The following is a 12,880-nucleotide window of genomic DNA, read 5'->3' as shown; positions in this document are numbered from 1 at the left end:
ACACCTGTACACCATGGGAGTAAAGAATGCAGCAATTTCACTCCCAGAGGGTCTGACTTCCGGGCAGTGCAAGCATTTCCCAGGAGCTCCCTGTTCCCACAGACCCTATTCATAGCTATGTGCCAGCAGTGCTCTTAGATTCCCACTCTCTCACCTTTGACCTTCAGAGACCTGTCTGTCCCTGTCCCTGTCTCACGGTGGTGATGAAGCACAGCCAGAAGCTCTGGCCAGATGGGCAAGCTACAGGAGTGAGACAAAACCAAACCCTCAAACAACAGGCCACCCGGGCATCCATCCCTTTGTTGGGGTCACTCGCTCACAACAGGCAAACACTTGGATGCACAGGAACATGGAGGCTCCTCCAGGGTCCTGACTGCCAGGGCACATAGAACAACACAGCGTGAGGGGGGGGAAGATTGACTTAGCAACTAAAGGGACGGAAAGTAAGCTACCCAGGTTCGCCAAGGAGATAGGTGGAGGTTGAGCTGGGACCCACCTACAGAAATAGCAGGAAGTGGCTGCTAATGGCAGAGATGCCTCACCTCCCCACAAGTGGAGGTTCCTTGAGAGGGTTCACCTCAAAGCACACAGCTCTTAAAAGACATGTACACTCTGTAAGGGGAAGCAGCAGCAACCTGGGGAAGATAATTATAACTACTGTCTGCCCAAAACTGGGGCAACTCACCAAAATTTAAAGAATTTTTATTATGCCTCTGGAGAGGAAGCTGGGATGCTGGAAGTCACTCAAAATCAACTACACTGCCAGCAAGGGATCACCAGGCCTGCACTCCCCCATTGCTGGTTTAAGTGGAGGCCCTGCACCTCAGGGACCCCAAGAAAGCAGATGTGCCTTATGACAAGAAAGGAAAGGGGCCTCACTCAGCAGTGATTTCTGCATCGAGGCAGTGGGCCTGAGCTAAAGCAACCTAATGGACAATGTGAAATGAGGCATGGCACCAGACGGTGAGGCTTGTTAGGGAAACCCAGCCGTCCTCCTGGCCTGGCATGCTGCATCTAAAGGGTGCATGGTTAAACACGCTTGCTTCCCTTGGTACAAAGCAGCCATGCCCCTTCACGTGCATGCACCTGCTGTATGGAAACAGCGTGTCCAGATCCAATCTGCAGGCTCAGAGTGAAGTGCAGCTTGGGTTAAGGGAAGGCAAATGATCTTTACTCCCCCAAGTCCAGAGACATGATCAGTTCCCGGAGCTGAGATGGCAGAGAAGGTATCTTGCCCTTAAGGGACTCATCAAAAGTGAAGGGGACAGTCCCTTCCCCAAACCCACACAGCATCATCTTTGCTTCTGTGACATCCTTCAGGTGAAGCTTTCTTGGTTTACTCAAAAGCACTAAGAAGTCCAACTGTGCTTCTGCCCAACTCAGCTTCAGGGGGGACTATAGGATGAGGGGGGAAGGAAGACTGAGACAAGGCTCAAGTCATCACCACCCATGATCATGACCCTTATACAAATGCAGTGTAAGACCTGCAGCTGGAGGAGACACTGCCTGTGCCCAGCAAAAGGGCAACCCATGGCCTTGACAATCCAGACCAGCTTCACTGGCGCCAGTCACACCAGGTGAGGGAACAAAGGCTGTGACAGTTCCTGGACTCTGAAAGCTACACTGCAAAGTGATTTTACCCACACAAGCCCAAAGGCCTACATTATGTGTCATGGGCTCTTACAAACAGGCTAACAGGGAGAAAAACTTGATTGAGGTTAGGCACAGATATAAAGTTTCTATAAGAAAGATAAGGAATTCCCTTTCTGTGGATCTGATTCCTTTAATGACAGCAGAAGTCTTTGTAAGGATAATGTCCAGTTTGAAGCTAGCGGTGCAGGGCGTTTGATCGTTCCTGGAAGTCAAAGGCTGCTACAGAAAGGTGGCCCAGGTGATCAGTTTGTCCTGGATTTGGTGAAGACATGCAAGGCAACCAGGTTACATATGACCAGAAGAGCACACCTAGGTTGCAGGCACTCCACAATGAGGGAGAGCACAGCTTCCTAATGGGAAACTTCCAAATGCATCTTCACCACAGCAAATGCCACAGAACAGCCTTCAGCAACCACCCCAGCGGAGATAAATACTCACGGTGCCGTGGGATATGGTCAGGAAGCCATTTTTAACGGAACACTTCCTCTTTTGCCACACCTTCCTGATCCTTAAGGAGGAGGGGGAAATCAGGAGAGTTTAGACACTAACACAGGCAGTATCAGCACACATTCCAACTCAGCGTCCAGCAGGCTAGTCACCACCCAACTCTTCTTATACAGGTTCCCATTCCGCTCCGTCCCGTGTTCTTTGTTCCCCTGAGGCTGATGTAAGCTGTACGCTGTACTTTGGCAGTTGTGAGTCCTAAAAGTTCAGTCAAGAAACTGTTTTTTAATGTATCTTGTTTAAGTCCCTGTTTAAAAAGAAATTGCACTACATAAAAAGAAACATAAGCCTAAATGTTTTATTATTACTATAAAATATCCCCCACCATCACACATACTGAGAGAGAGGAAAGAGAGAGAGAACCCCACCAAAAAATTAATAAAAGCCATCCATCAGGTTGTAGAAGGAAATGTCAAACATCAGGATTTAGTGCTGGCTTTGGGGGAGGTTAGTGAAAGTATTGCCTCATCCCAGCTTCTCTATCTCCCCCTAAACTATCAGCACTTCTAAATTGGCTTTAGTGGGCCACCTTGGTGGCGAGTGGATTTTATTCTGGGACCTCAGCAATGGCTAGGAGATGCTGGGACTGATGAAACCTAGGGAAAGGACGCTGGGAAAGACAACTGCCTGCAACGTGGACAAAATGGAAACCAAAGCTATTTGGCCTTTTTACCTCAGTTTCCCAGGAAAACACCCAATAAGACAGTAAATGTACAAAGGACAGATATGGTCACTTATGTAAACTTCTGGCAAACAGCATTGGTCAAATACTCCCTTCCCAACCTGGTCGATCTCATGGTGTGTGTGAGGAGGGCGGCCCTGCTCTCAGTTGCTCCAACTCTGACCAGGAGTGTCACAGTCACAGAGCAGGCCATCCATGGGCTCAGCTGAGAGTCACACTACCCACCTGAAGACCAACCTAGCATATGAGTCTCTGAGGGCAAGAACTAGTGAGAATTCTCCAGAACCTAGGGCAGTGCCCAGTCCTGACAGGTCCTCATCCCACACTGAACGCAGAAGGAGCAGCCACCAGTGCTGGACACGGGCAGATCTTCAGGAAGTAAGTAGGATGTGAAATGCCACGAACAGTTCACAACCAGGCAAAAGCTAAAGACCTTCCTTTTCTGTTTACTGTGCATTCTGCCAAGCTACAGTCCAGGCCCAGAGGAAACAAGAGCTGTGACAAATTAAGGGGTTCGGTCTAGGGACAGAGCATCTGAAGCCAAAGTAAAGTGCAGAGTAGAAGCCCAGTTCTGATACCACAGCTCCATCCACAGAGCCACAGTGGAAGTCATCCAACAGACACTGAGGCCAGCCTCCCCCAGGCGGCAAGCAGCTGACCATTCTCAGGGAAACAAAGGCAGCGCGTGAACAGGGGAAGGAACCAATGTATGACAAGCAACACAACCCAAACTGAACAGAGAATAAACACACCCAAAAAGTGAGGGGTCAAAGGTGCACAAGGCAGGAAGAGTCTCACTGAAGTGAAAGGGAAAGGCTGCCCAAGAACAAGAGATTCAAGGTGAGGCGGCTGTGGTCATCACACAGGGAGGAGGCACACGCTGAGACAGGAGGCAGAAGCAGCCCACTGCAGTCAGACAGGCTTCTGTTCCAAGCGGCAGCAAGCCACGTGGACTCTTCCCAGCCTGGAATATCTTTGTAATTTGTGTCTAGGGGGCCAACCATAAGAAACCACCACCTAACTTAAGACCATGGCAGCTGCACTTATAAATAAATCCTTACTCTTGGGTGTCTGCTCTACTTCGAGTTAATTTAAGGTTACAACACGAGGTGGGGTTTCAGATTCACCCCACTTCTGGTGGACACTCAGCTGTCTCAAGGCCACTCTTTCCCCCCCACAGTCCCAGCAACCCCGGTGAAGATAAAGGTATGGCTCATGGCCGAACTCAATGCTGTCTCACACACCCATGCACATTCCAACACGCCACAGTGCTGCAGTTGAGACAGCTCCGTGGTCAGTTCTGAGGTTGGGATGTGTGAGCCAACTTGGTCCTTCTGCACTTTTACATAAATTTCTGAATCAGCTTGTCGATTTCTACCAAAAGGCAGCAGAGGTTTGATGCAGAGGGCACTGAGCCGCTGGTAGGATCTGTTTGGGGAGTACTGTTGAGTGCTAATACTGCGTTATCTTCCTGTCTGCCTAGTACTGGACCCAAGAATGCCAATGTCCAGGTGCTGACTTTATACTCCTCACAGGAGGCAGCCTCTGGTCTCACACTCTCCCTAAAGGATGGCATCTTTAACTCTTAGAAATCTGGAGGAAAAATTAGCTTCCCACACTCGGAGGAATACCACCATGGAGGGGAAAGGAGAAATACTGCTTGCTTGTCTGGATAATTCTTTATGGGAGACTAAAATTAAACCCATTAAATCCACCAAAGACTAATTTGACCTGGGTATGGTACACACCTGTAATCACAGCACGGGGGCACTAAGAGGATCAAGGATTTCAGGCCAGGCTGACCAACAGAAGGGACAGCCAGATCAATTGTGGAGAAAGGCAGCCTGAATTAGGGTCTAGTGGAGGAAATTGATGCTGGCAGGACCCATGACTGGAGAGACAAATGTCCCAAGAGTCCCAGGCCTCTAACTAGGAGGGCAGAGCTTGAGCAAGAGTGGATCAGCAAGATGGAAAGGAAAGAAGAGGCTAGCAGGGAGGACTGGCGCCTGGTGAAATGTGTCAGGTAGTGGCGGACAGCAGCAGAAATGTCCACTATGGCTCAGGCAGTAGGTGTGAGCACAGTGGGACAAGTCTTACTATGTAGCCCTGGCTGGCCTGGCATCCACTCTGTGCATCACAGAGATCCCGGGCTTCTTCCTCCAAGTGCTGGGATCACAGGATTACAGATAGGAATCAGGCCTGGGGCTCAGATACCAGTATTCACCATTCAGTTTTCACAGGTTCTCTAAGTCTGGGGTTCTTCAGACGGAAGTGATCTAACATAAGTGTCCTCTCTAGAGGGAAACAATATAACCAGGGTGCTGTGAGAAACACTGGGAGAAAGGCCAGGATCCCAAACTGAAGTACAGCCACAGGGCGGTAAAGAAAAGCAGCTGGCAGCCACCTACTGATGCATTCGGTACTGACCTAGGCTGACATTCACAGGGGGAGCAGGAAGTCACCGCTCCTGCCAAACAAGAAGGCACCGTCTGAGGGCCATGGTTGAACTTCCATGTCATTCTCTATTACACAGGCAGTTTGAATTGTCACAGTCTGCTCAAGTCCATCCGATACGTCAGCTTTCTGAGTCTCAGAGGAGAATCCAACTGAAGGGAAGCAGGGTAAAGCAGCCATGCCCAGACATTACAGGAAAAGATGGAAACACATGCAACCTGACTTCTTGGCATTTGTTAATGGATTGCTACTGTGTCCATAGAATGCCCATGACTGAACATCAGCACCAAAAAGCAATCGATGCAAGAAACATCCTCACAATCAGGGGCATTAAGAACTCGGCCTGATAGGAGTCACCAGGCACAAGCCAGGGAAAAGAAAGAAGATCCCGCAAATAGGTTAGCTAGCTCAGCCCACAGTGAAAGCCACCAGACTTGTCATCTGCACGGTCAAGCTTTATATCTTTGCAGAACCGTCAGTAACAACTCTCTGATGAAGCCGTTAACTCAGACCTCAAATTCTGTACAGCCAGACCCATCCCAGTCTCTGTACACCAACGGCTGCCAGCCCAGCCACGCCTCCTCATTTCCCACTGCGTCATTTCTTCCTGGGTTAGAGCCTCCTCAGACCATCTACACCAGAGATCTGGAGAGCAGCCACCTCACAGCACTTCAGCTCTCAAGCCTCTCTACTCCCTACTGTGAGGACCATCATCTGAAATCACAGGCTAGCACTGTGGGGACCAGGGAAAGGTCGCCTTACTGTTGGCAGTCTCTAGCAAAGCAGCATTACGGAGAAGGCGCTAAGGGTCAGCCCTGCTGAGAAAGGGCTCAGGAATGGACTAGGAGGGCTTACAGAATGACAGCAGAAGTGTACAGCAAACATGGCGATTTTCCATTTCACCCATCTTATGCAACCGAACAATATGGTCTTTTTAGGAAAACCATGTACCACAGTGAAAGAGGAGACACTGAAAGCTGAAATGAACTAGCCATTAGGCTATATGAGGAAATTATCTATGAGGGGAGCATGCGGAACTCTTCAATCTGTGAAAATACTGGGTACTTACTCTCTAGACTTCGGTCACAAAGGTGAATGCATTTGGGAGAAAAACAACGAGATTCAGTTACAGACTAAGAACTATGCTTTGTTAAGCAGCTACTTAAATTTACTGAAAAGGAAGAGGACTTAATGCTAAATTCCCATTATATCCCTCTACTCAGAGGTTGAGACAGGAGGATCACTTGAGCCTAGAGGTTCAGGGCTAACCTGAACAATGGACTAGAGACAAAGTTACTCATTATAACACCTAAGCCATATTATTGTCACCTTGTGATGTGTGGGGACACAAAGATGCCATCACACCAAAGAAACAACAGGCAAGGACCACGGATGGCTGCCACTGCAGTGGAGCCATATGTAAACTTATCTTTTTTTAAATTTCATTTTTTTATATTTTAAGCATGAGTGATCTGCAAGTATGCCTGTGGGCCAGAAGAGGACAACAGGTCCCATTATAGATGGTTGTGAACCAACATGTAGGTACTGGGAATTGAACTCAGGTCCTCTGAGACATCTCTCCAGCCCCAACTCTTTTTTTTTTTCCCTACTCTTTTTTTATCTTAAAAAAATTGTTTTGTTATTGTTATCAGTGTGTGTGTGATATGCATCTGTGTGTGAGAGTGGGCATTATTTATTATTATTATTATTTGTGTGACAGGCACCTGTGAGAATAGACATTATTATTATTTATTATTATTAGTGTTTATGTGATATGCACCTGTGAGAGTAGACATCATTATTATTATTGTTATTAGTTTGTGTGACAAGCACCTGTTAGAGTGGGTGGTGGTGGTGTTGTTCTTTATTGTTGTTGTTATTGTTAGTGTTTGTGTGACAGGCAAGTGCCATGACAATGGTTTCCAGTTAGTTCTTTCCCTCCACTGTGGTATCTGGGTCTTGAACTCGGGCTATCGAGCTTACGTAAGAAACACTGAGCCTCTTGGTCATCCTACCAGCTCTCTTCTCATCTTTCATTTGATCTGTATGCAAAGCAACATTACATACTTCAGTCTGGCCTGAGTTCACCATGTAGCACCTTGGCCTCAGACTCCCAAGTGCTGGGGTTATAAGTATGTGGCACCACGCCCAGACTAACTGCACAGAGAATGGCCTTGGGCTTTAAGGGAACTTGTTATGTCCCTGCTTCACAGACTGGGGAGAGTTCACACAGGGCAAAATTCACAAGGGGGGGGAGTTCACAGTGGGGGCAGTTCACAGTGCAGGGAGTCACACTGGGGAGAGATCACACTGGGGAGAGTTCACAATGGGGACAGATCACACTGGGGAGAGCTCACACTGGGGACAGATCACACTGGGGACAGATCACACTGGGGAGAGATCACACTGGGGAGAGCTCACACTGGGGAGAGTTCACACTGGGGAGAGTTCACACTGGGGAGAGATCACACTGGGGAGAGTTCACAATGGGGACAGATCACACTGGGGAGAGTTCACAATGGGGACAGATCACACTGGGGAGAGCTCACACTGGGGACAGATCACACTGGGGAGAGATCACACTGGGGAGAGCTCACACTGGGGAGAATTCACACTGGGGAGAGCTCACACTGGGGAGAGATCACACTGGAGAGAGTTCACACTGGGGAGAGATCACAATGGGGAGAGTTCACACACAGCAGAACAGGGAAATCACAGAGTCCAGGGACAGAACTTAGGGTATAAATGTGACAAATAGAACTACCAGAAAGTGGCAGAGCAAGAAAAGCTTCACACCTGGCCACACTCTGTGTGTGTGTGTGTGTGTGTGTGTGTGTGTGTGTGTGATATCCTCCAATCTTAAATCCCCTCACCTCTTTCTGTTCAACCTGCAATGCTGATTTCCAAAATATCCCGAAGCTGTATCAGCTGCCGCCGCTCCTCATCTTGGGCCTGTTTGATCTTTGAAGAGCAACCGAAGCAGAGAAAAGCAAGACAAAGGCACACTTAGATGTAGCAGATCATGGTATTTCCACACATAAGCACATGTGAGGATAGCCTGTTCACACCACCCCTCAGCACCACGGGGCCAGTCCTCTCCACACAGCACAGTAGGCATGCACAGGGTTACAGAAACAGGGCCCTGAATGGTCACAGCACCATATGGAGGGAGGCTACTCACTGTGTGGAGATCTGCAGAAAGCGTTTCAATGGAAGGCTTGAGGCTCTCTACCGCTTTTAGCCCATCCTGGAAAAAAGCTGGGGGGAAAGAACAAGCAGAGACTGGGTGTCACAGGGGTGAAGGCTGTTAGGCATGAGACTACTGGAGGGAAGGCGGCTCGGTGAGATGTGGCTCCTGGAAGAACAGAATGTGCACAGTCCGGCAAAGCCAGAATGAAACAACAAGGTTGTAAATGAACAGAGAAGGAATCACAGTGAGCCTGAGCATTCCCCTCCCCACACAGAAGGAGACCTGATTTCCTAGTTACCAGACTCCCTGGACAGAGACACCGAGGACTTTGACGACATGGAGTGCAAGCAAGAGAACTCGACAGGAAACAGTTAAGTGGGAAACAGTGCAAGAAAGAAAGTGGGCAACTTTGACACACATGAATGGCCGGGCTCCATCTGCACCGAGGACTTGATGGGTTTAAAGGTTAAACAACAAGAGGAATCTCCTAAGGCTAGGGACTCAAGGCTGTGAGGTCACTTAAGACAAAGTCGCTAGTCTTCAGCATGGCCCCAAAGCATGCTGGTCAGTCTTCACCATCAACCTGACTGGACTTAGGATCACCTAGGAGACTCACATCCAGATTTGTGTGCAAGGACATTTATTTCTAGAAATGTCTAACCAAGCAGGAAAGACCAATGTGAATGTGGGTGGCACCATCCCGTGAGCTGGGGGCCCAGAGAAAGCAAGCTGAAAGCCAGTACTGGTCTATCTGCTTTCAGACACCACATGACCAAGCACCTCATCTGTTACCTGAAACTTCCCCTCTGGACAGATTCCATCTACACAGGCCAGGAGTCACAGCAAACCTCCACTCTTTTTTTTCCTCCTTTTTTATTTAAATAAGAAACAATCTTATTTTACATATAGGCTATTTTATCACAACAAGGAGCAAAGTTACTAGTGCACCGTGCTGTGAGTTATAGGAAAGGGGAAGGGAAAGTCACTGTTTTATAAGCCTGACAACCAGAACTCAACCCTTCCTGGGAAACCTACAGAAGAAGCTCACCCCTAATCCCAGAACTCCTACGGTGAGAAGCAAAGTGAAGATAAGAGAATTGGCTAGAACCACACACAGTGGCAGAAACAGGAGAGAACAGGCTCCCAAAGTTGTCTCCTGACCTCAGGGTCACCCCCACAACATGCATATGTCACATACCTGTCTCAGACACAAATTCAAAAATAAATGACAAATAAAAATCTGGGAGGAGGGAAGAAAGAGACCTGGGTCTCAAGTATATATTCACCGAGGTGATTTTTCTTTTTCCCTTTTAAATTCATCAATGGCCCCATGAGACTCTTTCATAATAAGTGTGCCACAAGACAGAAGGGTTGTAAAAACCATGTAGCCTGTCACTTAACTTAGTGATCTCACACACACACACACACACACACACACACACACACACACACACACACACACACAGGGCCATGGACCATGACATCAAGCTAACAGGACGTACTGAGGCCAGACTGCTAGGATGCTCTTATCTCACACTTTAGATACACATATAGTTACTGTACATTTTGGATCTAACTGGGTTTTGTTTCCCAAACACATGTTCTGGATTAGCAATTAAGGCCCTGTGTCAGTGTGATCTGTGCAGATATCTGTGGCCAGAGTTAGAGCAAACATGCTGGGTCCCCTGGCCTCTGGGCTCTCTAACTTGACAAGGAAATCTGAACTGAAGGGCCACAGGAACCAGGAACTGGGCCCTACTGTTGTGAACCCAGTGCTTTAGTTTTTCCTTATATGATGATCTCCTGGTCACTCTAAATTATGGTAAGCTAGATAGAGCACAGAAAGGAGGAGATAAACATAGGGGACAGAGAATACAAGTATAGGAGAAGGCGGGAACATGGCGGCAAGCAAAGGCAGCGAGCGGTCCCTGGGGAGGGAACAGGTGCACAGCCCTAGGCACCTCTGCAGCTTGGCAACTCTCCCTGAGGTAGATGGAGAGAGCAAGGGTACAGTCAAGGGCTGGAGAAACTGGCTTGCTCACACACACACATTTCCTGGAGAGTACACCTGGAGAGTGACAAGAGTTGAACTAAAAATGTAGTTTTTATCTTTTGTCAAACTTACAAATCTACCTATAATGCCCCCCCCAACTCTTGCTCTGAGTTTCAGATTCCCATCTGCTGTGCCCTTTGTATGGAGGATGCCAGGCTGGCTCCACAGTGGCTTCAAAGCAAGAGAGCTAAGGGTTGTCTCAGTGACCTCTGTCCGTCAGTCACTGTGATACTCATAGATGTGTGTCCCCTGTAAAATTTTCCCCAAAGCCAGTTAGCATTTTTTTTTCAAGCTGTAGCCAAAGGGCTTTTACCAATAGTGTTATCAAATCAGATGTTCTTTGTTTTCTTCCTATTAGACATTTTCTAGCCAGTTCAACCAGCCTCTCAAGTCTTGAAACAGAACAATTAGATGCAATCTTTGGTTCTTTCCTGGACTTCTCACACTGTACCAAACACCCCATGCTCACACTACCATCACACCAGGACAGGTACCTCATCTATTGAGGATCTGTCCATGGCACCCACCCTTCCTGGCATGAGAGCCAACCTCACAGCTCCAGTTCCCAAGCCTCATCAAGGCAATATCCCAAGTCCTTCATGTAGTAGCTGGCCCTCATAGCTCTGAGCAGTATGTTCTCAAAGTGCAAGGCAATTCAATACACCCTTCCACATCTCAGAGTGTACCCACTTCTCAGAGTGTCATTGCCTCCTTTTAGTTACTGTTTCAAGGGCTGCCCTACTTTTATCTTCTTTTTTGCTTGTTTGTTTTTCAAGGCAGGGTTTCTCTGTGGCTTTGGAGCCTGTTCTGGAACTCGCTCTGTAGACCAGGCTGGCCTCAAACTCACGAGATCCTCCTGCCTCTGCCTCCCCAGTGCTGGGATTAAAGGTGTGCACCACCAATGCCTGACTACTTCTAATTGTCTATAACAGAACAACATTCTCTTTCTCTCTCCAGCAGTAGAAGTTACAACAAATTATCAGTTGCTCTAAGGATGCAAGTGCTATCTTTACACACACACACACACACACACACACACACACACACACACACACAAAACAACAACAACAATAACAACAGCAACAAAACATGATATAGTCTTCAAAATACTTTTAAAAAACAAATTACAAGTGTAACAATCAAAAATGAATTTAAGAAGCAAAGTTAAAGTGCATGGAAGTCATTCTAAGGTTCTAGACGCCACGTGGAGGACCCTGTGGTGAGGAAGCAGCCAGGCTGGGGACCAGGGCAACGGACGAGAGGACAAAGGACTTCATACCATGCAGGACATACGCGTGGCCTCAGGTTCCCCAGGGTCTGGAAGCCAAGCCTCTCATGCTTTGTTTTACCTCCCCAGGATGAATTAAACCGTGAGGATACAACCCCTACAGACGCCTACAGCAGCACTGGACCAAGGAGGGAAACTGGGAAGATTCATATTTTTGAAGGTTACTGAGCTCGTGTCCATAAAAGGTCTGCCAATTGGCTTTCCACAAGTGGCCCGCTGCTACCCAACTGATAGTTGTGCAAAATAGAGAAGAAAAAGGAAATCTGAGAATAACTTTTTCCTAAAAATAAAAAGCTCAACAAGTGAAGCAACCCACTTCCTACGCAGCCTGGACAACAAGGTGGGGCTGGAGCTGCTGATCTGTTGAGCAGGCCCTCCCTTTGGGTCTGCCAGAGGAAACCACCTTAAAAATTCTAGAAATTCCAGGTCCAATGACCCTGGGCCAGTCTTTCCACCCGATCACAACCATGTGAAGCATGCAGTCACCATAGCCACACAGAGAATCAACAGCTAAACAGTCTCAGAAAGCACACAAGCCCTGTTGTACATATGTGGCTGGACCACTCAGGAGCACCCACCCCTCAACATAGGTATTCAGGGAGATGGCACCCGGGAGGCACACATAGAGGGTGCTGCAGAGGCAGGGAGATGAGACTCCATCCATCAGGGCTACTGTGAGCCAACCAGACTCGTGTCTGCCTCCTGGGTTCTGGAGCAGAAGCCAGAGGGCATTCCAGGGAGCGACATTCAGTGCAGCAGGGACACCAGCAGCCAGCAAAACCCATTCAGGGAGAGGTAAACAAACTCGGTGTGGCAACTTGACCTCCGAAGGATTTCTCAAAGTCCATCTCTGCTATGTCATCCCAGACTACTCTATGGCAGTCCACTGTCTGAGGCTACTCTTCCTCAAATGATGTATCTGTTTAACTGTATGTGTGTGTGTATGTGTGTACCCTGAGTGTATGTATGCCCACCACATGCTGCAGGAGCCTTCAGCCGTCAAAAGACGAGTCGGATCCCCTGGAACTGGAGTTACAGGTGGTTGTGAACTGCCAT

General features: G+C 48.2%; 1 protein-coding gene across 1 annotated transcript in view; it reads right to left on the bottom strand.

The window, feature by feature from the left end:
• LOC127215302 (arf-GAP with SH3 domain, ANK repeat and PH domain-containing protein 2-like) overlaps positions 1 to 8,821 on the bottom strand; it is a 52,659-nt gene extending 43,838 nt beyond the window's left edge. The window contains 5 exon segments of the mRNA XM_051175673.1: positions 2,092 to 2,161; positions 3,065 to 3,164; positions 8,182 to 8,254; positions 8,475 to 8,551; positions 8,782 to 8,821. Coding sequence (XP_051031630.1) covers positions 2,092 to 2,161; positions 3,065 to 3,164; positions 8,182 to 8,254; positions 8,475 to 8,551; positions 8,782 to 8,821 — 360 coding nt within the window.
• Between the last annotated feature and the right edge of the window lie 4,059 nt (positions 8,822 to 12,880).

This window comes from Phodopus roborovskii, unplaced genomic scaffold (assembly GCF_943737965.1).
Source record: "Phodopus roborovskii unplaced genomic scaffold, PHOROB, whole genome shotgun sequence".
NCBI classification, from domain to species: domain Eukaryota; kingdom Metazoa; phylum Chordata; class Mammalia; order Rodentia; family Cricetidae; genus Phodopus; species Phodopus roborovskii.
This window is presented reverse-complemented; position numbering and strand designations above follow the sequence as displayed.